The following is a 27823-nucleotide window of genomic DNA, read 5'->3' as shown; positions in this document are numbered from 1 at the left end:
TATCCTACACACACTGACAAGAGTCCACCCCAACCCCATCCTACACACACACACTTACAGGAGTCCATCCCAAGCCCATCCTACACATACTAACAGTAGTCCACCACAGCACCATCCTACATACACACACTGACAGGAGTCCACCCCAGCCCCATCATACACACACACACACATACACACTGACAGGAGTCAACCCCAACCCCATCCTACACACACCGACAGGAGTCAACCCCAGCACCATCCTAAACACACTGACAGGAGTCCACCCCAACCCTATCCTACACACACTGACAGAAGTACACCACTGCCCCATCCTACACACACACACTGACAGGAGTCCACCCCAACCCTATCCTACACACACTGACAGGAGTCCACCCCAGCCCCATCCTACACACACACACACTGACAGGAGTCCACCCCAGCCCCATCCTACACACACACACACTGTCAGGAGTCCACCCCAGCCCCATCCTACACACACACACGGACAGGGGTCCAACCCAGCCCCATCCTACACACACTGACAGGAGGCCACCCCAGCCCCATCCTACACATACACTGACTGGAGTCTACCCCATCCCCATCATACACACACACTGACAGGAGTCCACCCCAGCCCCATCCTACACACACACACTGACAGGAGTCCACCCTAGCCCCATCCTACACACACACACACTGACAGGAGTCCACCCCAACTCCATCCTACACACACTGACAGGAGTCCACCACAGCCCCATCCTACACACACACTGACAGGAGTCCACCCCACCCCATCCCACACACACACACTGACAGGAGTCCACCCCAGCCACATCCTACACACACACACTGACAGGAGTCCACACAATCCCCATCCTACACACACACTGACAGGAGTCCACCCCAGCCCCATCCTACACACACACACACACACACTGACAGCAGTCCACCCTAGCCCTATCCTACACACACACACTGACAGGAGTCCACCCCAGCCCCATCCTACACACACACACTGACAGGAGTCCACCCCAGCCCTATCCTACACACACACACACTGACAGGAGTCCACCCCAACCCCAGCCTACACACACACACACTGACAGGAGTCCACCCCAGCCCCATCCTACACACACACACTGACAGGAGTCCACCCCAGGCCCATCTTATACACACACACTGACAGGAGTCCACCCCAACCCCATCCTACACACACACACTGACAGGAGTCCACCCCAGCCCCATCCTACACACACACACTGACAGGAGTCCAACCCAGACCCATCCTACACACACACACTGACAGGAATCCACCCCAGCCCCATCCTACACACACTGACAGGAGTCCACACCAGCCCCATCCTCCAGACAAACTGACAGGAGCCCACCCCAATCCCCATCCTACACACACTGACAGGAGTCCACCCCAGCCCCATCCTACACACACTGACACTCAGAGTGACCGAATTCCACCCCAACCCAACCCTACACACACTGACAGGAGTCCACCCCAGCCCTATCCTACACACACACACTGACAGGAAACCACCCCAGCCCCATCCTTCCCACACACATTGACAGGAGTCCACCCCAACCGCACCCTACACACACACTGACAGGAGTCCACCCCAGCCCTATCCTACACACACAACGACAGGAGTCCACCCCCGCCCCACCCTACACACACTGACACTCAGAGTGACCGAAGTCCACCCCAACCCCACCCTACACACACTGACAGGAGTCCACCCCAGCCCTATCCTACACACACACACTGACAGGAGTCCACCCCAGCCCTATCCTACACACACACACTGACAGGAAACCACCCCAGCCCCATCCTTCCCACACACAATGACAGGAGTCCACCCCAACCGCATCCTACACACACACTGACAGGAGTCCACCCCAACACCATCCTACACACACACACTGACAGGAGTCCACCCCAGCGCTATGCTACACACACACATTGACAAGAGTCCAGCCCAACCCCATCCCACACACACACAAACACACTGACAGCAGTCCACCCCAGCACCATCCTAAACACACACACACACACACTGACAGGAGTCCACCCCAGCCCTATCCTACACACACACACACTGACAGGAGTCCACCCCAGCCCTATCCTACACACACACACTGACAGGAGTCCACCCCAGACCTATCCTACACACACACACACACTGACAGGAGTCCACCCCAACACCAGCCTACACACACACACACTGACAGGAGTCCACCCCAACCCTATCTTCCACACACACACTCACACTGACAGGAGACCCTGGCCCCTATCCTACACACACACACACTGACAAGAGTCAACCCCAGCCCTATCCTACACACACACACTGACAGGAGTCAACCCCAGCCACATCCTACACACACACACACACTGACAGGAGTCCACCCCAGCCCCATCCTACACACACACACTGACAGGAGTCAACCCCAGCCCCATCCTACACACACACACTGACAGGAGTCCACCCCAACCCCATCCTACACACACACTGACAGGAGTCCATCCCAGCCCCATCCTACACACACACACTGACAGAAGTCCACCCTAGCCCCATCCTACAGACACACACACTGACAGGAGTCCAACCCAGCCCCATACTACACACACACACACACACTGACAGGAGTCCACCCCAACTCCATCCTACACACACTGACAGGAGTCCACCCCAACCCCATCCTACACTCACACTGACAGGAGTCCACCCCAGCCCCATCCCACACACACACTGACAGGAGTCCACCCCAGCCACATCCTACACACACACACTGACAGGAGTCCACCAAATCCCCATCCTACACACACACTGACAGGAGTCCACCCCAGCCCCATCCTACACACACACACACACACACAGACAGGAGTCCACCCTAACCCTATCCTACACACACACACACACTGACAGGAGTCCACCCCAGCCCTATCCTACACACACACACTGACAGGAGTCCACCCCAACCCCAGCCTACACACACACACACTGACAGGAGTCTACCCCAACCCTATCTTCCACACACACACACACACTGACAGGAGTCCCTGGCCCCTATCCTACACACACACACACTGACAGGAGTCCACCCCAGCCCTATCCTACACACACACACACACTGACAGGAGTCCACCCCAGCCACATCCTATACACACACACACTGACAGGAGTCCAACCCAGCCCCATCCTACACACACACACTGACAGGAGTCCACCCCAACCCCATCCTACACACACTGACAGGAGTCCACCCCAGCCCAAGTCTACACACACACTGACAGGAGTCCACCCCAACCCTATGCTACACACACACACTGACAGGAGTCCACCCCAACCCCATCCTACACACACACACACACACACTGACAGGAGTTAACCCCAGCCCTATCCTACAAACACACTGACAAGGGTCCACCCAGCCCGATCCTACACACACTGACAGGAGTCCACCCCACCTTTATCCTACACAGACTCGCTGACAGGAGTCCACCCCAGCCCCATCCTACACACACACGCTGACAGGAGTCCACCCCAACCCTATCCTACACACACACACTGACAGGAGTCCACCCAGCCCCATCCTACACACACACACTGACAGGAGTCCACCCAGCCCCATCCTACACACACACTGACAGGAGTCCACCCCAGCCACATCCTACACACACACACTGACAGGAGTCCACCCAATCCCCATCCTACACACACACTGACAGGAGTCCACCCCAGCCCCATCCTACACACACACACACACACACTGACAGCAGTCCACCCTAGCCCTATCCTACACACACACACTGACAGGAGTCCACCCCAGCCCCATCCTACACACACACACTGACAGGAGTCCACCCCAGCCCTATCCTACACACACACACTGACAGGAGTCCCCCCAACCCCAGCCTACACACACACACACTGACAGGAGTCCACCCCAGCCCTATCCTACACACACACACTGACAGGAGTCCACCCCAGGCCCATCCTATACACACACACTGACAGGAGTCCACCCCAACCCCATCCTACACACACACACTGACAGGAGTCCACCCCAGCCCCATCCTACACACACACACTGACAGGAGTCCAACCCAGACCCATCCTACACACACACACTGACAGGAATCCACCCCAGCCCTATCCTACACACACTGACAGGAGTCCACACCAGCCCCATCCTCCAGACAAACTGACAGGAGCCCACCCCAACCCCATCCTACACACACTGACAGGAGTCCACCCCAGCCCCATCCTACACACACTGACACTCAGAGTGACCGAAGTCCACCCCAACCCAACCCTACACACACTGACAGGAGTCCACCCCAGCCCTATCCTACACACACACACTGACAGGAAACCACCCCAGCCCCATCCTTCCCACACACATTGACAGGAGTCCACCCCAACCGCATCCTACACACACACTGACAGGAGTCCACCCCAGCCCTATCCTACACACACAATGACAGGAGTCCACCCCCGCCCCACCCTACACACACTGACACTCAGAGTGACCGAAGTCCACCCCAACCGCATCCTACACACACACTGACAGGAGTCCACCCCAACACCATCCTACACACACACACTGACAGGAGTCCACCCCAGCGCTATGCTACACACACACATTGACAAGAGTCCAGCCCAACCCCATCCTACACACACACAAACACACTGACAGCAGTCCACCCCAGCACCATCCTAAACACACACACACACACACTGACAGGAGTCCACCCCAGCCCTATCCTACACACACACACACTGACAGGAGTCCACCCCAGCCCTATCCTACACACACACATTGACAGGAGTCCACCCCAGACCTATCCTACACACACACACACACTGACAGGAGTCCACCCCAACACCAGCCTACACACACACACACTGACAGGAGTCCACCCCAACCCTATCTTCCACACACACACTCACACTGACAGGAGTCCCTGGCCCCTATCCTACACACACACACACTGACAAGAGTCAACCCCAGCCCTATCCTACACACACACACTGAGAGGAGTCAACCCCAGCCACATCCTACACACACACACACTGACAGGAGTCCACCCCAGCCCCATCCTACACACACACACTGACAGGAGTCCACCCCAACCCCATCCTAAACACACTGACAGGAGTCCACCCCAACCCTATCCTACACACACTGACAGAAGTACACCACTGCCCCATCCTACACACACACACTGACAGGAGTCCACCCCAAACCTATCCTACACACACTGACAGGAGTCCACCCCAGCCCCATCCTACACACACACACACTGACAGGAGTCCACCCCAGCCCCATCCTACACACACACACACTGTCAGGAGTCCACCCCAGCCCCATCCTACACACACACACGGACAGGGGTCCAACCCAGCCCCATCCTACACACACTGACAGGAGGCCACCCCAGCCCCATCCTACACATACACTGACTGGAGTCTACCCCATCCCCATCATACACACACACTGACAGGAGTCCACCCCAGCCCCATCCTACACATACACACTGACAGGAGTCCACCCAATCCCCATCCTACACACACACACACTGACAGGAGTCCACCCCAACTCCATCCTACACACACTGACAGGAGTCCACCACAGCCCCATCCTACACACACACTGACAGGAGTCCACCCCACCCCATCCCACACACACACACTGACAGGAGTCCACCCCAGCCACATCCTACACACACACACTGACAGGAGTCCACCCAATCCCCATCCTACACACACACTGACAGGAGTCCACCCCAGCCCCATCCTACACACACACACACACACACTGACAGCAGTCCACCCTAGCCCTATCCTACACACACACACTGACAGGAGTCCACCCCAGCCCCATCCTACACACACACACTGACAGGAGTCCACCCCAGCCCTATCCTACACACACACACACTGACAGGAGTCCACCCCAACCCCAGCCTACACACACACACACTGACAGGAGTCCACCCCAGCCCCATCCTACACACACACACTGACAGGAGTCCACCCCAGGCCCATCCTATACACACACACTGACAGGAGTCCACCCCAACCCCATCCTACACACACACACTGACAGGAGTCCACCCCAGCCCCATCCTACACACACACACTGACAGGAGTCCAACCCAGACCCATCCTACACACACACACTGACAGGAATCCACCCCAGCCCCATCCTACACACACTGACAGGAGTCCACACCAGCCCCATCCTCCAGACAAACTGACAGGAGCCCACCCCAACCCCATCCTACACACACTGACAGGAGTCCACCCCAGCCCCATCCTACACACACTGACACTCAGAGTGACCGAAGTCCACCCCAACCCAACCCTACACACACTGACAGGAGTCCACCCCAGCCCTATCCTACACACACACACTGACAGGAAACCACCCCAGCCCCATCCTTCCCACACACATTGACAGGAGTCCACCCCAACCGCATCCTACACACACACTGACAGGAGTCCACCCCAGCCCTATCCTACACACACAATGACAGGAGTCCACCCCCGCCCCACCCTACACACACTGACACTCAGAGTGACCGAAGTCCACCCCAACCGCATCCTACACACACACTGACAGGAGTCCACCCCAACACCATCCTACACACACACACTGACAGGAGTCCACCCCAGCGCTATGCTACACACACACATTGACAAGAGTCCAGCCCAACCCCATCCTACACACACACAAACACACTGACAGCAGTCCACCCCAGCACCATCCTAAACACACACACACACACTGACAGGAGTCCACCCCAGCCCTATCCTACACACACACACACTGACAGGAGTCCACCCCAGCCCTATCCTACACACACACACTGACAGGAGTCCACCCCAGACCTATCCTACACACACACACACTGACAGGAGTCCACCCCAACACCAGCCTACACACACACACACTGACAGGAGTCCACCCCAACCCTATCTTCCACACACACACTCACACTGACAGGAGTCCCTGGCCCCTATCCTACACACACACACACTGACAAGAGTCAACCCCAGCCCTATCCTACACACACACACTGAAAGGAGTCAACCCCAGCCACATCCTACACACACACACACTGACAGGAGTCCACCCCAGCCCCATCCTACACACACACACTGACAGGAGTCAACCCCAGCCCCATCCTACACACACACTGACAGGAGTCCACCCCAACCCCATCCTACACACACACTGACAGGAGTCCATCCCAGCCCCATCCTACACACACACACTGACAGAAGTCCACCCTAGCCCCATCCTACACACACACACACTGACAGGAGTCCAACCCAGCCCCATACTACACACACACACACACTGACAGGAGTCCACCCCAACTCCATCCTACACACACTGACAGGAGTCCACCCCAACCCCATCCTACACTCACACTGACAGGAGTCCACCCCAGCCCCATCCCACACACACACTGACAGGAGTCCACCCCAGCCACATCCTACACACACACACAGACAGGAGTCCACCCTAACGCTATCCTACACACACACACACACTGACAGGAGTCCACCCCAGCCCTATCCTACACACACACACTGACAGGAGTCCACCCCAACCCCAGCCTACACACACACACACTGACAGGAGTCTACCCCAACCCTATCTTCCACACACACACACACACTGACAGGAGTCCCTGGCCCCTATCCTACACACACACACACTGACAGGAGTCCACCCCAGCCCTATCCTACACACACACACACTGACAGGAGTCCACCCCAGCCACATCCTATACACACACACACTGACAGGAGTCCACCCCAGCCCTATCCTACACACACACACTCTGACAGGAGTCCACCCCAGCCCTATCCTACACACACACACTGACAGGAGTCCACCCCAGACCTATCCTACACACACACACACACTGACAGGAGTCCACCCCAACACCAGCCTACACACACACACACACTGACAGGAATCCACCCCAACCCTATCTTCCACACACACTGACAGGAGTCCATCCCAGCCCCATCCTAGATTCCACCCCAACCCCATCCTACACACACACACTGACAGGAGTCCACCCCAAACCCATCCTACCGACACACAGTGACAGGAGTCGACCCCAACCCTATCCTACACACACTAACAGGAGTCCACCACAACCCCACCCTACACACACTGATGGGAGTCCACCCCAGCCTCATCCTACACACATACACTGACAGGAGTCCACCCCAGCCCTATTCTACACACACACTGGCATGAGTCCACCCCAGCCCTATCCTACACACACACACTGACAGGAAACTCCCAGGCCCCATCTTAAACACACACACTGACAGGAGTCCACCCCAACCTACACACACACTGACAGGAGTCCACCCCAACCCCATCCTACACACACACACTGACAGGAGTCCACCCCAGCCATATCCTACACACACACACACACACACGGACAGGAGTCCACCCCAACCCCATCCTACACACACAGACAATGACAGGAGTCCACCCCAACCCTATGCTACACACACACTGACAGGAGTCCACCCCAACCCCATCCTACACACACAAACACACTGACAGCAGTTCACCCCAGCCCCATCCTACACACACACACTGACAGGAGTCCACCCCAGCCCTATCCTACACACACACACACTGACAGGAGTCCACTCAAGCCCCATCCTACACACACGGACAGGAGTCCACCCCAGCCCCATCCTACATGCACACACACTGACAGGAGTCCACCACAGACCCATCCTACACACACACACTGACAGGAGTCCACCCCAGCCCTATCCCACTCACACTGACAGGAGTCCACACCAGCCCTATCCTACACATGCACACTGACAGGGGTCCACCCAGCCCTATCCTACACACACACACACACTGACAGGAGTCCACCCCAGCCTACCCACACACTGACAGGAGTCCATCCCAACCCCATCCTACACACACACACTGACAGGAGTCCACCCCAACCCTATCCTACACACACACACACTGACAGGAGTCCACCCCAGCCCTATCCTACACACACACACACTGACAGGAGTCCACCCCAGCCCCATCCTACACACACACACTGACAGGAGTCCACCCCAGGCCCATCCTATACACACACACTGACAGGAGTCCACCCCAACCCCATCCTACACACACACACTGACAGGAGTCCACCCCAGCCCCATCCTACACACACACAGTGACAGGAGTCCAACCCAGACCCATCCTACACACACACACTGACAGGAATCCACCCCAGCCCCATCCTACACACACTGACAGGAGTCCACACCAGCCCCATCCTCCAGACAAACTGACAGGAGCCCACCCCAACCCCATCCTACACACACTGACAGGAGTCCACCCCAGCCCCATCCTACACACACTGACACTCAGAGTGACCGAAGTCCACCCCAACCCAACCCTACACACACTGACAGGAGTCCACCCCAGCCCTATCCTACACACACACACTGACAGGAAACCACTCCAGCCCCATCCTTCCCACACACATTGACAGGAGTCCACCCCAACCGCATCCTACACACACACTGACAGGAGTCCACCCCAGCCCTATCCTACACACACAATGACAGGAGTCCACCCCCGCCCCACCCTACACACACTGACACTCAGAGTGACCGAAGTCCACCCCAACCGCATCCTACACACACACTGACAGGAGTCCACCCCAACACCATCCTACACACACACACTGACAGGAGTCCACCCCAGCGCTATGCTACACACACACATTGACAAGAGTCCAGCCCAACCCCATCCTACACACACACAAACACACTGACAGCAGTCCACCCCAGCACCATCCTAAACACACACACACACACTGACAGGAGTCCACCCCAGCCCTATCCTACACACACACACACTGACAGGAGTCCACCCCAGCCCTATCCTACACACACACACTGACAGGAGTCCACCCCAGACCTATCCTACACACACACACACACTGACAGGAGTCCACCCCAACACCAGCCTACACACACACACACTGACAGGAGTCCACCCCAACCCTATCTTCCACACACACACTCACACTGACAGGAGTCCCTGGCCCCTATCCTACACACACACACACTGACAAGAGTCAACCCCAGCCCTATCCTACACACACACACTGAAAGGAGTCAACCCCAGCCACATCCTACACACACACACACTGACAGGAGTCCACCCCAGCCCCATCCTACACACACACACTGACAGGAGTCAACCCCAGCCCCATCCTACACACACACTGACAGGAGTCCACCCCAACCCCATCCTACACACACACTGACAGGAGTCCATCCCAGCCCCATCCTACACACACACACTGACAGAAGTCCACCCTAGCCCCATCCTACACACACACACACTGACAGGAGTCCAACCCAGCCCCATACTACACACACACACACACTGACAGGAGTCCACCCCAACTCCATCCTACACACACTGACAGGAGTCCACCCCAACCCCATCCTACACTCACACTGACAGGAGTCCACCCCAGCCCCATCCCACACACACACTGACAGGAGTCCACCCCAGCCACATCCTACACACACACACAGACAGGAGTCCACCCTAACGCTATCCTACACACACACACACACTGACAGGAGTCCACCCCAGCCCTATCCTACACACACACACTGACAGGAGTCCACCCCAACCCCAGCCTACACACACACACACTGACAGGAGTCTACCCCAACCCTATCTTCCACACACACACACACACTGACAGGAGTCCCTGGCCCCTATCCTACACACACACACACTGACAGGAGTCCACCCCAGCCCTATCCTACACACACACACACTGACAGGAGTCCACCCCAGCCCCATCCTATACACACACACACTGACAGGAGTCCACCCCAGCCCTATCCTACACACACACACACTGACAGGAGTCCACCCCAGCCCTATCCTACACACACACACTGACAGGAGTCCACCCCAGACCTATCCTACACACACACACACACTGACAGGAGTCCACCCCAACACCAGCCTACACACACACACACTGACAGGAGTCCACCCCAACCCTATCTTCCACACACACTGACAGGAGTCCATCCCAGCCCCATCCTAGATTCCACCCCAACCCCATCCTACACACACACACTGACAGGAGTCCACCCCAAACCCATCCTACCGACACACAGTGACAGGAGTCGACCCCAACCCTATCCTACACACACTAACATGAGTCCACCACAACCCCACCCTACACACACTGATGGGAGTCCACCCCAGCCTCATCCTACACACATACACTGACAGGAGTCCACCCCAGCCCTATTCTACACACACACTGGCATGAGTCCACCCCAGCCCTATCCTACACACACACACTGACAGGAAACTCCCAGGCCCCATCTTAAACACACACACTGACAGGAGTCCACCCCAACCTACACACACACTGACAGGAGTCCACCCCAACCCCATCCTACACACACACACTGACAGGAGTCCACCCCAGCCATATCCTACACACACACACACACACACGGACAGGAGTCCACCCCAACCCCATCCTACACACACAGACAATGACAGGAGTCCACCCCAACCCTATGCTACACACACACTGACAGGAGTCCACCCCAACCCCATCCTACACACACAAACACACTGACAGCAGTTCACCCCAGCCCCATCCTACACACACACACTGACAGGAGTCCACCCCAGCCCTATCCTACACACACACACACTGACAGGAGTCCACTCAAGCCCCATCCTACACACACGGACAGGAGTCCACCCCAGCCCCATCCTACATGCACACACACTGACAGGAGTCCACCACAGACCCATCCTACACACACACACTGACAGGAGTCCACCCCAGCCCTATCCCACTCACACTGACAGGAGTCCACACCAGCCCTATCCTACACATGCACACTGACAGGGGTCCACCCAGCCCTATCCTACACACACACACACACTGACAGGAGTCCACCCCAGCCTACCCACACACTGACAGGAGTCCATCCCAACCCCATCCTACACACACACACTGACAGGAGTCCACCCCAACCCTATCCTACACACACACACACTGACAGGAGTCCACCCCAGCCCTATCCTACACACACACACACACTGACAGGAGTCCACCCCAACCCCAGCCTACACACACACACACACACTGACAGGAGTCCACCCCAACCCTATCTTCCACACACACACACACACACACACACTGACAGTCCCCAGCCCTATCCTACACACACACACTGACAGGAGTCCCCAGCCCTATCCTATACACACACACTGACAGGAGTCCCCAGCCCTATCCTACACACACACACTGACAGGAGTCCACCCCAGCCCCATCATACACACACACACTGACAGGAGTCCACCCCAGCCCCATCCTATACACACACACTGACAGGAGTCCACCCCAACCCCATCCTACACGCACACACTGACAGGAGTCCACCCCAGCCCCATCCTACACACACACACTGACAGGAGTCCACCCCAGCCCCATCCTACACACACACACTGACAGGAGTCCACCCCAGCCCTATCCTACACACACACACACACTGACAGGAGTCCACCCCAGCCCCATCCTACACACATGGACAGGAGTCCACCCCAGCCCCATCCTACATGCACACAGACTGCCATGAGTCCACCCCAGCCCCATCCTACATGGACACACACTGACAGGAGTCCACCCCAGCCCTATCCTACACACACACACACTGACAGGAGTCCACCCCAGCCCCATCCTACACACACACACACTGACAGAAGTCCACCACAGACCCATCCTACACACACACACTGACAGGAGTCCACCCCAGCCCCATCCTACACACATACACTGACAGGAGTCCAATAGACAAACACTCACCTTTCCAGCAGTAATTAAGTAAGGCAGCACCAGGAAGACTGGATCCACAGGTGTAGTGATCAGCATGCTACCATCTGGAACAGATGAGCTGTATTACAAATATGTTGCTTTTTTTCAATCATTAAGAATAAGAAAAAACAATATATAAACACAGACATACAAAAAGGAAACAAAAAAGGTACAGTTCACAGACAAAAACATCCCAAGATTACCTAACTGGAAAAGTACCAGACACAGAAATAGGGAGTGAGTACCAGGCGATAATGATCCACAGGCTGAAAAACTGTAAATATCAATCTTGTAGAAGCTGAAAAAAAGGGAAAGAAAATTAGGCATAAGCCCTCACATACATGTACATGCTTCTGACATTTACTATTTTGTCAATTTTCCACATGAGGATTAAAAAAAACTTAACCTGGACATAAACATAACTAAACATAATATTACTAAACAAAAAGCACACACACACACACACACACACACACATACATATTTACATATATTAAATTTACACTTAAGGTGACAAAATGTTGCCCTACTAGTAATACCCTCTGGCACAGTATTTCAACCTTCGGCCAACTGAAGGTCAGTCGCTTCAATGATTTTGCTTTTTGTGGCTTTCTCGTTGGGTCTTCTGAATCAAAACTGTGCTAGCAGGGACCCATTTTTTTACCTTTATTTGGTGACAAACTTAAGCATTTATGAATGAACTGAATTGGAATTAGAGCTAATTTGGGCATTACGTCAAAATGGTCATTAAGGCTACCATTAATTTTTTTTCCTTGAGACGACCTATTAGGAATACTTTGTCTTTACTATTTCATTGCACCTTAATATCAACAAGACTGGTTTTATATCAAAAGTAATGTAAAAAAAAAAAAAAAAAGCAAAACACATTTTTGAAGAGTTAGATATACCATTATAAAAAATTTTTTGAAAGGAACAGGGATATTTAAACAGACTTTAACCCTTTTGACAGTTCTGATGCTGATTGGCGACTTCCTAGTTGAACGCTTCAGATGCCAATCGGCAACTTGTATGCTCAACGCCTCAGGCGCTGACAGGCGACTTGTACACTATAGTTACCAACCTCGCTCATTTTTCTTTTCATGAAACCACGCAAGTTTGAAATGTTCACCACCTGTTTCCGGAACATGTATTCTACGTATGAATTGCAAGCTGATGCATGTTGTCGAATATTTCCTAATTTATTCAGCTGTCTCCAGTCAAAGCATGGCCAGCACTTCAGGAAACAAATGAAAGGGTGTTTACAACACCACGGCGGCACTGCAAATGATTTTAGACAATAATTCGCCTGCTGGAGTGCCAATTGCGGACAGTGACAGTGGAGAAGAATTCGCCAGACCGGTCGAAAATGATTGACAAGTAACACAAAGACATTTGTGAAAGGAGCCATGAAACCTTCCAGTTTTGTAACATATAGTGTGTGTGGTGTTGGTGTTTCCAAATATGATGTGGTGGTTTTTGTGTGTGTATGCGTTTTGTTGTGGGTTTTTTGTTTTTTTGTTGTTTTTTTTGCTATATCAAATTGACACAAATACATTATCTAATAATGTACAAAGACATTTGTGAAAGGAACCATGAAACTTTCCAGTTTCACAACATACAGTGTGTGTGGTGGTGGTGTTTTCCCCGATGGAATTGCTGGTGATACTCGTGTGTGTGTGTGTGTGTGTGTGTGTAGGAGGGGTGGGGTGGGGGGGGGTATGTGTGTGTGTGTGTGTGTGTGTGTGTTCTTCTCATATCTGCACACAGGTCAGTGCACACTTTATTTCACTGTGTTATATCTATGTTTCCAGTTGTATTTCCCGGTCTGTGTGTTCATTTTTCACTTGAAATAGTGAATTTTATGTTTAACTCACTCAGTACAGTCAGTCCTCTCTTCTCCTCTACACAGACCCCTCGGATGTCCAGTGGGTGTTTGAATGACCCAACCTTTAGCTTCCGTCGTCAGAATTGTAATTGTGGTATTCTTTGTCAACATTCACCTCTGCAGTATAAGAGCCTTCCGCTTGCAATATTTTGATGATGGTAATTTGGGTGAAACGCTGTTAACGTCGTCTCTTTCACTGTTCGTATGGAGAGAGTTAAAACAACGAAGAATATGTGAAAACTACTCAAAAGTACATACTTTTTCATTTTCATCAACTGATTTCAAACTTCAGTCAATATGTTCATACAAATAAAAATGCTTATCATAATTTGCATTCTTTGCCTTTTAAAATGAGCTATGAATGAAGAAGACTGAATAAGTAGAAGTCAAGTTGTAGCAGTTTAAAGTGGGTTGGTGGTGACATAGTTTTCCCTCTCCAGCACAGCTGGCTTAGACAGAAATGTACTGCTCCCCAGCTGGTTTGTACAGTGAGCTAGCTCTGCACTTCTGGTGATGCAAGGGTTAATCAATAATATTCTTAAAAAATCAGCAAAATGCAGACCACGGTGACTGGCATGTCATGTGTTACATGGTTTCCTCTACGCACTGCTTTTTAAAGAAAATGACATGGCCTCAAGTGAAGTTTGTTGCCATCAGTATAAACAATCTTGGCCTGCTTGTTGTGCTGTTTTCTTTTCATGATTTAAAAATTTTTTTTTTTTTTTACTTTCTGTATGCATTCTTGCTTCTCTTTCTTCTTTAGTTTCAGTTTCTGCCTGTCTTACTTTGGCTGTCTCCATTCTTTCTTTTTTTTTCTTGATTTGTCCTCCATATCTCTTGTAAAAACAGGCTTTGGTGTTTTTATTTCTTTGTTCCATCTGTTCAGCATGGCATCTTTGCACCCTCAACCTAGTCTTCTCTCTGTAAACCCCTTTCTTCAGATAAATTTGCCTTGAATTACCTGATACAAGCAATTTCCTTGGGCCAATACGCTTTGTACTGTTCTGGGCCCTCTTTCAATTTCTCTACAAGCCCTGTTTCTTTCTGCTGATGTTTGCCCTTTTGTGTTCAACGTGGAAGAAATGTTCTTTTTCTCAATCCTGGACAGTCACACGGATTTTCTGCTATATTCGTGCGTCTTTGTTCACAAACTGTATTTCTCTTTTAAACAAACAAAACATAAAACTGCATGGCAGCTTGTGTTTAAAATGGTATGAAATATGATTTGATCGACTACATATACAGAACATTTTCAATATTGTGATGCACTGCACACATCGTGTAGGATCATAAGTGTGTAACTGTGGAAGCGATCACATTTTTAGAGAATTGACTATTAATTATCATTTTACTGAGTTTTTGTCCAGTAAAACTGCTGTCATAACAAACAACAAAAACAAAATTGTGACATTACCTTTGTTTGCTTGCCACACATATACACCAAGCACCAAAGGCAGAAACACGTGTTGGACCTCTGTGTCTGGGACTTTGTCCTGCCATCGCATGTGAAGAAGTCAGGATATTTGTTTTCTTCAATGAAATAATGTGTGGATATTTCTGAAAGCTTTTAAAATCTATGTCCAATATCAACATATATGTGCGTGTGTCTCTTTTTGTAGCATAAGACCAGGTTGGAGGGAAGTCTGATCCAACCTAGGTGTCAGACCCGCCAGCGTACCGATGAGCCGACAGCCTGGAACCGCTTGACACACATGGTCCCTAGATGTTGCCAAGTTATTTCCTTGGCCTTGCACAGAGAGAATGAAGAGTTACCTCTTGTGCAGATAATGCAATGTTACCTTTTTGAACAAAAAGAGTGCAAAACTAGTCTTTGACCCAAAAGAATGCAATGTTTCCTCTGTGTACAAAGAGAAAGCTAAGTTTCATTCATTATGCAAAGAGAATGAAGCAACACCTCTGTGCAAAGAGAATGCAAAGTTACCTTTCAGTGCAAAGAGAATGTAGAGTTACCTCTTTACGCAAAGAGAATGCAAAATTATCTCTTTATGCAAAGAATTGAAGTTACCCATTTTCATACATCACAGCCTTACCTCTATGCACAGTCTCTCCAATGAGCCAGGAACTAAACTGTGGGGAGAATCTGACCACTTCATAGACAGTCTTTGTGCCACCACTGATCAGGTATATAGTCCCCTGCTCTGCAATGCATTATGTTATATATTTATGAGAATATATAGATAGATATAGACCACATCCTCTGTTCTGCAAAGCATTTTGTTATACATATAAACCAAGTCACCTGCTCTGCAATGCATTATGTTATGTACAGACCACATCCCCTGTTCTGCAATGCATTACGATATATATAGATCACAACCCATTTTGCATTGCATTTTGTTATACTAACGAAGTCATCTGCTCTGCAATGCATTATGTCATGTACATACTACATCCCCTGTTCTGCAATGCATTACGATATATATAGATCACAACCCGTTTTGCATTGCATTTTGTTATACTAACGAAGTCATCTGCTCTGCAATGCATTATGTCATGTACATACTACATCCCCTGTTCTGCAATGCATTACGCTATACATAGACCACATCCCGTTTGCAATGCATTTTGTTATAGTATACTAATGAAGTCATCTGCTCTGCAATGCATTGTTATATATATATATATTTTATATATATATATATATATATATATATATATATACCATGTACCACATCCCCTGTCCCGCAATATATTATGTATAACTAGACCACATCCCCTGCTTTGTAATGCATTATGTAATATATATATATATATAATCAAGTCACCTGTTCTGCAATGCAGAATGTTATATATAGCAGGATTTAGGTTTCATGTGGGTTTTCAGTCACTGACGGATACAATTTTAAAACAAGAAAGGCAAGGCCTTCAAGACTCACTTGTGATATACACAAACCCGCATCCTCCAAGCTGTCAGTCAGCTACACTAACCACTTCACCACAGCAGCTGGTCAATTTAGCTTTTTCCTTTTTCGCCAGTATCCTCATACTGAGGATAGCTTCAATGCATGCAGAACATTTTGCTGTCAGAAATCATCCTCCCCATCGTAGAGCATGCCATCGAAAGGCGTTGGCTAGTGTTGAGAAAGATCATATAAGTGTTCATAACAGTTGCTATCTCTTCCAATTTGTGTACGTCTGGAGAGTCTGAATCATATTTCTTCGGCGTTCATGGGCAGCTTGTGTGATCACTTTGTTGATGTCATATGAGACTACAGCCCATTAGAGAAAAACGTGAGAACAGACAAGGATATAAATAAGGGCGCATTCACGTGCCTGGCTGTTTTCATTTCATCATTTGAGCATCCATATTTCATTTTTGAGCTATGTTCTTGTTTCCACAACCCAATTTTTACTTACACACACTGACACAGATGACATTATATTTAAAATGCACTGATTTCATCTTTTTCCTGTGTATACACAAGAACGGACTTAAACATGTCTGTACATTAACCAGTAGACTGCCTATAAGACGTCAGCTGGCGTCCTACAAAAAGTATTGCCATAGTGCCTATAAGACGTCCACTGATGTCCTGCATATGTTCTGATTTTTCCTTCATTGGAGTTTTTTTCAGTTCACATAAACAGACTCTGAACAGTTAGTTTGATGTGTCTGGATTATAAAAATACTATTTAAATGAACATTCATCAGGTAGAAGACCCCTTTCTACTGGAATATAATTTGCTAACTGACCACATGATACGCGCGTGGAAAAGGGGGTTGCATCATGTGCAAAACAATGCATTGAAAACTGTGTCCAGTAAAGCAAATTGTCTCAGTCAGTAGATTTACACAATTCTGAAAACTCTGCTTGTGATCATGGACAGATTTTGCGAATGAGAAGGATCTCTCGTCTGATGACTGGTTTGAAAACGAAGGTGATTGACAATGACAATGACGAAACTGACCGCCCCATTTTATGGTAATTCAGTCCATCTATCCAATCAGACAGCTTTTTTTTAACAAGTGGCTGTGACTGACAGAATACGAGCGGCGAGCGTTGGAAGAAGAGGAAGAGAGGGAGAGGAGTGATGTAAGACGATAGGTCGAATGTCAGCCAGAGTTCATGAAGGGGGCGTGGCTTTTAGGAATGAGTGTGGTCACATTTCAAAGCAGACTGTAAGATCGGCAACCGCCAATGTTCCACGATTTTCACAAAATGCAGGGTGGAACTGCAATGGCCGTGAAACGTGCTTTTTGTTTTTCACGCTTTTTTTTCGCTGAATCAGATAGTTGACTTGTTTGAAGAGGTGGCAAGCTGGATGCACAGCAGACACTTTAATTGGCCCACGTGCAACTTGAAAGGAGTGAATGTCATCAAAAAACATCACCCTCTCACTCCCAAACACTCTTAGCTGTCAAAAAGCTTGCCAGCTCAGTTTCTGAGACCATGATTGACCTTTTACGTTGACTTTACCCACCACCAAGGTCAGGTCAGATAGTTATATCTGCTACTGCTAACCTGGATCCCAGTACTACCTGTCACAGGGTCAAATTGCTGGCAACTAAACCAGCACCCCCACAAGTCCTGTCAGGAGGATGGTGAGGAGGGTGGTTAGACACCCTGGTGGAATTAAATGACCCATCAAAGGGCGCCAGCTCTGGAGAGCTACCAGCGGCCACCTAGCTAAGGGAGTAAACCCTGACAGAAAATCCGGTGTGGGGCCCCTAAGGCGGTTGGATGGCAAACTTTGTCACTTTCCGGCAGCTCCTGCGGCCGCGTTGGCACCAAAACGTAACAGCCTTGCTGTTCCTTTGGATCTGTCAGCGAGGTGGAGAGGGGGGACAGGCTGCATGGGCAATAGCTTGTCTTCCATATTACATTGCCCAGGCTTATATCCATCCATCCATCCACAAACACCTTGCACCTAAAACCTGGAGAGGACACTCCAGCTTCGCTACTAGCACTAGCGTCGGAGCAACACGTGAAGCAACAGATACTGGTTATAAGTCAGCGCTCAATTGGCGTAGAGCCAATGCCAGGGTTTGCTTCTGACGGTGGGAGGGACCCTCGCGTCCCACTGGACAGCTACCGCCCGCCCAAGCTGGGCAGCCCCCAGCCAGTTAGGTGCTGTCCCGCCACGGCCTGCCTTCTATGGGTGTATGAAGATTAGGAGAATATCCGACAAGCAGGTCATTAATTTCTGCACCAGGCAAAAAGAAAACTTCAAAAAACGGATCAACAATGAAACTGGCCTGTTGGAATGTCTGGACAATGATGCCTGGGCTCTCCCAAGATCTGCAAGACATCAGTGACGCCAGAAAGACAGCCGTCATAAACAGTGAGCTGAAGAGACTAAATGTGGACATTGCCACTCTGCAGGAAACACGGCTGGCTGACTCAGGAACACTAAAGGAGAGGGACTACACCTTCTGGCAAGGAAAGAGCTCTGATGCCCCAAGAGAGTACGGAGTAGGCTTTGCAGTCAGAAACAGACTGCTGAACATGATCGAACCAGGCAGCGGCAGTTCAGAACGACTATTGACTCTCCGCCTCAACACCTCCGAAGGCTATGTCACTCTCGTCAGCGCATATGCTCCAACACTGTCTGCCTCTCCAGACGCCAAGGATGAGTTCTACGAAAATCTCGCATCAACCATAAGGAACATCCCCAGGACAGAACAACTTGTTCTCCTGGGCGATTTCAATGCCAGAGTGGGTGCAGACAACAATTCGTGGCCCTCCTGTCTCAGTTCCTTTGGAGTGGGGAAAATGAATGAGAATGGACAGCGACTACTTGAGTTTTGTACCTGCCATGAACTGTGTATCGCAAACTCCTTCTTCAAGATGAAGCCCCAACACAAAGTCTCCTGGAGGCACCTGCGCTCAAAACATTGGCACCAACTGGATCTGATCCTAGTAAGACGAGCTGCCATCAAAAACCTTCTCCACACTCGCTCTTACCACAGCGCAGACTGTGACACGGACCACTCTCTGGTATGCTGCAAGATCAGACTGCAACCAAAGAAGTTCCACTGCTCAAAGAAACAAGGGAACTCTCGCACTGACGTCAGCAAGATGTCTCAGCCAGACCTTGTAAAACAGTTCACAGAGGCCTTTGAGAGAGAATTTGATGCATTGCAGCCCAGAGACTCTGCCACAGAAAGATGGGAAATGCTACGAGACACCATGCACCGCATTGCTATGGCACCTTTGGGAAGAAAACCGCAAAGTCCCACGACTGGTTTGAGGCCAAATCATCAGAGATGACTCCCAGTATTGAGGCCAAGCACACTGCACTCACTGAGTACAAACGGTCACCCAGTGAGAAGAACCTGCAAATCCTCAGGGCCGCCAGGAGTAACGTTCAGTTGAACGCCCGGCAATGTGCAAATGAGTACTGGACAGAGCTCAGCGAAGAGATACAGAATGCTGCTGAAAGAGGCAACATCCGAGGGATGTATGATGGTATCAAGAAGGCACTGGGACCAACACAGAGCAAGACTGCCCCCATCAAATCCTCCACTGGGGAAGTAATCAACGATCCTAGCCGGCAGATGGACAGATAGGCAGAACACTACTCCGACCTCTACTCCACAGAAAACATGGTGTCCAACTCAGCCCTCGATGCCATCAAGTGCATGCCGGTCATGGAAGAACTTGACGCAGAGCCAACTGAGGACAAACTCAGCAAGGCCATTAACAGCCTGACATCAGGCAAGGCACCTGGCAATGACGGAATTCCCCCAGACCTCATTAAACACTGCAAGACTACTCTTCTGCATCCTCCGCACACAGTCCTCTGTCAGTGCTGGAATGAGGGAGCTGTACTGCAGGACATGAGGGATGCCAAGATTATCACCCTCTACAAAAACAAGGGTGAGAGGAGCAACTGCAACAACTACAGAGGCATCTCACTTCTCAGCATTGTAGGCAAAGTCTACGCTCAGGTCCTCCTAATTCACCTGCAGAAACTGGCAAAACACGTTTACCCGGAACCACAGTGCGGTTTCCGAGCAGAGAGATCCATGGTAGACATGATCTTCTCCCTTCGCCAAATCCAGGAGAAAGTGCAGAGAGTAGAGGATGCCCCTGTATGTCGCATTCATTGACCTCACCAAGGCCTTTGACCTAGTCAGCAGAGACGGCCTTTTCAGGGCTCTTTGAAAGATCGGCTGCCCCCCCAAACTGCACAGCTTGATTGAGTCCTTCCACTCCAACATGAAAGGGACGGTGCAGTTTTAATGCTAACCTCTCCAAGCCCTTCGACGTAAGCAGCGGTGTCAAACAAGGCTGTGTCCTCGCCCCCACCCTATTTGGAATCTTCTTTGCTCTTCTCCTGAGACATGTGTTCAGCACAGTGCAAAAAGGGATCTACCTACGGACCAGATCAGATGGCCTGCTCTTCAATCTCGCTTGCCTCAGATCAAGGACAAAAGTCCACGAAGCCCTCATCAGAGACATGCTCTTTGCTGACGATGCCGCAGTTGTGACCCACACCCAGTGGGACTTGCAGTCACTAATGGACCGCTTCTCCCAGGCATGCAAAGATTTCGGTCTGACCATCAGTCTCAAGAAGACAAATGTCCTAGGCCAAGACACGCCATCTCCACCAGCCATCACCATTGAAATGAAATGAAATTATGGTGCTTAGAGCCTCGCCGACCACTAAGGCCATCTCAAGGCTATCGCCGCGTCAATTACTACTACAAGGCTAAAAAAAAAAAACAACCAATTAAAACGAGTCACCACTTCAAACTTTCCACTCCAAAGTTAAAAAAAAAACTTCCATAGTTTAAAACCTTCAAATCTGGTTAAAAAGGTTCACTTCTTTTAAGAAGTCCATCAGCGCCCATGGAGGGACATCACGAAACAAAGTCTTCAAAGAAACCGCCGTGTAATGTCTGCGTCTAACGTCATGCAGATCCCAACAGTCAAGGAGCACGTGTTTCACGGTGAGAGGCTCGTCACAGGGAACGCATCGAGGGGCCTCCTCCCCCTTCAACAAGTAAGAATGAGTAAAAAAAGTGTGCCCCGTACGCAGTCTGCACAGCACAGATTCCTCCTTTCTGTTCTTCACCCCCGAAGGGAGGGTCTCCCCCAGGTCCGGACGGATCTGGAAGAGCTTGTTGTCCATCTGGGTGTTCCACTTCTCTTGCCAAAGATCCTTAACGTAAGTATTGACCTTCCGCTTCATGTCTGTATAGGGTACCAAGGATCTGGACAATTCTTTCTTTACAGCGTTCCTGGCCAGCAGGTCCGCCCTTTCGTTACCACGAATGCCAACATGTCCGGGAACCCAGGCCAACACAACCTCGTATCCTTTCTTCGTTGCGAGAGTAAAAGTTTCATAAAATTCCAGCAGTTTGGGATGAGTGACATTCCTGCAGGCGATCGCCTCCAGGGCTGACAAGGAGTCGGAAAAGATCATGAATCTCTTCTGTTTGGAAGAGAGAACCATTTTTAACCCCAGGACCAGTGCAGTCAGTTCCGCAGTGTATACCGAGCTGTCAGACAGGATGTGTTCCGTTGAGGGCCGGTCAGGAAAGGCGGGACAGAACGCAGATGCGGCGACTCCGTCCTCTGACTTGGAACCGTCAGTGAAGATGCCTTGAAAGGTGGGGAATTTGTGGCACAGTTCCGAAAAGTAGGTTCTGTAGGCCAGAGAACTGGTGGTGTCCTTACGGTACGAGGCCAGATCGAATCGGACCTCAGGTGTTTTAAAGGTCCACGGGGGGCTGTCAGGGAACTTAGAGAAATCCGAGATGCCACCGACATCCAGATCGGCATTTTCCAAGTGCGGCTGAATGCGGAGTCCGAGAGGAGGTATGCAGTTTGGGTTGTCTGTAAATTTCTTATCGAAAGGGTTGTTGAATACAGCGTCGTAAGAAGGGTTTGTAGGTTCCGAAAACAATTTCAAATAATAGTTCAGGGTCAGCTTCAGTCTGCGGTTGGAAAGAGGCGGTTCCCCCGCCTCTGCGTACAGGCTGTGCACAGGGGTGGTGCGGAAAGCACCTAAGCTGAGACGGAGCCCTTGGTGGTGTACAGGGTCCAACAGTTTCAGGTAGGACGGTCTGGCCGAGCCGTATACAACACTTCCATAATCCAGTTTGGACCAGACCAGGGCTCTGTAGAGGTGCAAGAGAGTCCTCTTATCAGCACCCCAGTTCGTGTGTGCCACAACTCGGATGATGTTCAGGGCTTTTAGGCAAGATATTTTCAGCTGTTTAATGTGGCTGAGAAAATTCAGCTTCTGATCGAAGACGACCCCTAGAAATCTGGCTTCCTTGACCGCCGGGATGGTGGATGTTCCCAGACGGATTTCAGGGTCCTGATAGAATTGGCGAAAATTATGAAAGTGGATGCATTCAGTTTTGGAGGACGAAAATGTGAAGCCATTCTCCTCTGCCCAACACTGGATTTTGTTGACGCAGAGCTGAAGCCGTCGCTGGATGCTGGCGTACGTGCTGCCGGTTGCATATAAGGCAAAATCATCCACGAACAGCGAGCTGTCCGATCCTTTCTGAACAGATTGAACGATGTCATTAATTTTGATGCTGAACAGAGCCGGTGACAGGATGCTCCCCTGCGGGACACCCAGCTCCTGCTCGTGAATGTCGGACAGGGTGGTGCCGACTCTCACCTGGAATTGTCTGTCTTGTAAAAAATTGTGGATAAACTGAGGCAGGTGTCCCCGGAAGCCGAGCTTGTGCAAGTCGGAAAGAATACCAAATTTCCATGTGGTATCGTAAGCTTTCTCCAGGTCAAAAAATATGGCCACCACATGTTGTTTGTTGACGAAAGCATTTCTTATCGTGGTTTCCAGACGAACCAGATGGTCAACGGTAGAGCGATGCTTGCAGAAACCGCACTGTTCCTTCGCCAGAAGGCCGTCGGTCTCTAGTTTCCACATCAGTCTACCGTTGACCATCTTCTCCATCAGTTTGCAGACGCAGCTGGTCAGTGCAATTGGGCGGTAGTTGGAAGGGTTCGAGGGGTCTTTTCCCGGTTTCGGCAGCGGGATTATGAGGGCTTTCCGCCAGGAGGGTGGAAAGAAGCCTGTGACCCAGATGTGGTTATAAACTTTAAGCAGGGTGTCCAGACAGGTTTGGGGAAGGTGCTTTAGGAGTTTATAATGGACTTCGTCCATTCCTGGACAGGAATCCGTACAGGTCTGAAGGGCAGATTTAAGTTCGTTCATTGTGAAAGGAAGGTTGTAATTCTCTGTGTCGTCGGAAAAGAAGTTACATGGTGTTTTTTCTGACAGGTTTTTGGTTTTAAGAAAGCGAGCAGATTTGTTAGCAGATCTCGAGTTCTGTTCTATTGTGGAGGCAAGCAAATTGGCAACTGCTTTCTTCTCTGTGACCAGAGCGTCTGAAAGTTTAAGATGGTGGAAGGTCGGGCATGCGTTTTTGCCCTTAATTCTTTTTAAAACCCTCCACACTTTCTTCTTGGGTGTGTTGGAGGTTAAGGAAGAGCAGAAATCTCTCCAAGACTTCCTCTGGCTCTTTTTAAAAACATACCTGGCTTTTCCCCTCAGCTGTTGATGGGTTCGAACGCTATCGGACTCCGGTCTCCGAAAGACGCGTCGCTGCGCTCTCTTCCGAGACTTGCGGGCCTCCCGACATTCCACGTTGAACCAGGGCGTTCTAGGGACCTGAGGCTTGGAGGTAGACGATGGGACTGCTGCTTTGGCGCAATCTAAAACGATCCGAGTCAGAGCGTCAGCAGGGTCCTTGCTTTTCAATATTGTTTCTTCCTGCAGCTCCGCTCTTATCTTGGTGGTAAAAAAACTCCAGTCTGCTTTGTCGTAGTACAGGCGGTCAGGCAGAGAGTCACCTTCTCCATCTGTGGGGCGGAGGACGACAGGAAAGTGGTCACTCCCGTGCAGATCGTCGTGCACTTTCCACTCGTAGTCCAGGACCAACGATGGATCGCAGACCGACAGATCTAAACACGAGAGCTTTCCAGAGGGCAGATGCAGGTAAGTGGGAGACTTGTCGTTAAGACAGCACAAGTCCATGTCAGAGAGAAGGTTTTCTAAGCGAAGACCTCGGGCTGATGTCATCTCACTTCCCCAGAGCGGGGAGTGTCCGTTGAAGTCGCCCAACAGTAAAAACGGACGTGGGAGCTGGTCGACCAGGTTCATGAGGTCCTGCCTCAGAACACGGACGGAAGGGGGAAGGTAGAGAGAGCAGACAGTGATGGTTTTCTCGAGCGTGACTCTGACTGCCACCGCCTGTAAAGGGGTGCTTAAAAGAACTGTACTGTATAAAAGGGACTTTCGAATAAAAAGAGCGACACCTCCCGTCAACCCCTCTTGCTTCGGTTGAGCGGGTTTAAAAACGGAGTTAAAACCAGAGAGAGATAAAACCTTGCCATCTCTTTGCAGAGTCTCCTGCAGTGCCAGCACTGAAGGTTTCAAAGCACGACAAAGCAGCTGGAGTTCCTGGAAGTTGGCATAGAATCCCCGGATATTCCAGTGGATCACTGCCATTAAAAAGGTTTTTAAAAAAAAAAAATAATAAAGCAGCAGCCTATTCCATCGCTACCCCCTGCTCCTCCACTTGCGGTGGCTCAAGGTCCGCCAGGATGGAGTATTTGTTTTTGGACATAAATTTTTCGGGTTCCGACCGGGTCGGAATAACCACCACCTCGGCCCCTCCCGATCCCGCCGTGGCCGCAACCCTCCCCTCCTTGAGTTTTGGAGGTAAGGGGGGCTTCCGGCCACTTCCGCCAGCCCGAGGGCCAGGCAGACGAGAGGCAGGGCGAGGGGGGCCAGGGGGTGGGGTGGGGCGGGAGGCGGACAACGTGCCTCCGCCCGAGGCTTTTCTCTCCCGCCCAGCAGCCCCTGAGGACTGCCGCGCAGGATGGGAAGGGGTGGACACAGCGCCTCCACCCAAGGCCAACTGTTCCGACGAGGCGGTTAAGTCGTCCGTCTGCGTTCCTGTGGACGTCGTCTGGACCGCGACGTCCACCGTCCTGGATCTGACGACAGAGGCATATGACGCCTTAGGCGACGCGGCCTCCACCTGTTTCCTTGCCTCAAAGAAGGAAATTTTCTGTTCTGTCTTGACTTTCTGGATTTGTTTTTCTTTCTTCCAGGCGGGGCAGTCCTTCGATGAGGACGGGTGGCCACCTCCGCAGTTCACACACAGGGCTGCACTGACGCAATCGCCCTGGTGCGCCGCCTTCGAACAGGTGCCACACGCCTCTTCCTCCTTACATCTGTCTCTCACGTGTCCGAATTTCTGACACTTAAAGCATCTCAGAGGGGACGGTACGTACAGGCTGACATTAACTAGCAGGTATCCGACCCGAATGTCCTTGGGGACATCCGGGCAGCAGAAGGTGAGGAAGAAAGTGTTGGTCGGGACTCTGTCCGACCCCTTCCTCACCGTCACCCTGTACACATCGGTCACTCCCTGAGAAGACAGTTCGCTCTTGATCTCGGCCTCAGACACACCTTTCAACTCCGGGCATCTGATGACTCCCTTTGAGCAGTTGAGACCTTTGTGAGGGGAAATCTTCACTGCCCTATCCACGAAAGTGGTCGCCTTGAGAAGGAGCTGTGTCTGTCTTTTGGATTCTGTCTGTACTAAAAACGCTCCGCTCCTCAGCCTCTTGATGGATCTGAGCGATCCTGCCAGACACTGAAAGCCCTTCTGGACAGCGAAGGGGCTGAGAGCCGACAAGGGCTTGTCGTCATCAGCGCCCTCCATCACTAGCCACGATGGCCAAAAACCAGAGGTCTCGACGACCTCCGACTCAGAGTCTGAGTCGTCCGTTCCCTGTCGTCGTCTTTTTCCGAGTTTGGGGGGGTGTATTTGTTTAGGATTCATGTTGAAAGAAAAATGTGAATTCATCCCTCCCTTACCCACCCACCATGGGGTCCAACTTAGGGGCCAGGGTCAAGGAAACACCAGCTTGACCCCTTCCAGGTTTCGGGAGGGATATACAACCAGCAGCCCAGCTCCAACGTGCTCCCCCCCGATCATGCCTAGCTCCCGGGGACAGAGAGCCAAGCACTAC

The 27823-nt window shown here is 51.1% G+C and overlaps 1 protein-coding gene across 5 annotated transcripts in view; it reads right to left on the bottom strand.

The window, feature by feature from the left end:
- LOC143275604 (ribonuclease H2 subunit B-like) overlaps positions 1-27823 on the bottom strand; it is a 112295-nt gene that overhangs the window by 62228 nt on the left and 22244 nt on the right. For 4 of the 5 annotated variants that reach the window (XM_076579831.1, XM_076579830.1, XM_076579834.1 and 1 more), the window contains 2 exons: positions 16880-16987; positions 12935-13008 (listed from right to left, as the gene is read on the bottom strand). In XM_076579831.1, the coding sequence (XP_076435946.1) occupies positions 12935-13008; positions 16880-16987 (182 nt within the window). The remainder of the gene's footprint in view (positions 1-12934; positions 13009-16879; positions 16988-27823) is intronic. The other variant, XM_076579832.1, reaches the window with a different exon arrangement.

Source organism: Babylonia areolata, chromosome 30 (genome assembly GCF_041734735.1).
Source record: "Babylonia areolata isolate BAREFJ2019XMU chromosome 30, ASM4173473v1, whole genome shotgun sequence".
Classification (NCBI taxonomy): domain Eukaryota; kingdom Metazoa; phylum Mollusca; class Gastropoda; order Neogastropoda; family Buccinidae; genus Babylonia; species Babylonia areolata.
This window is presented reverse-complemented; position numbering and strand designations above follow the sequence as displayed.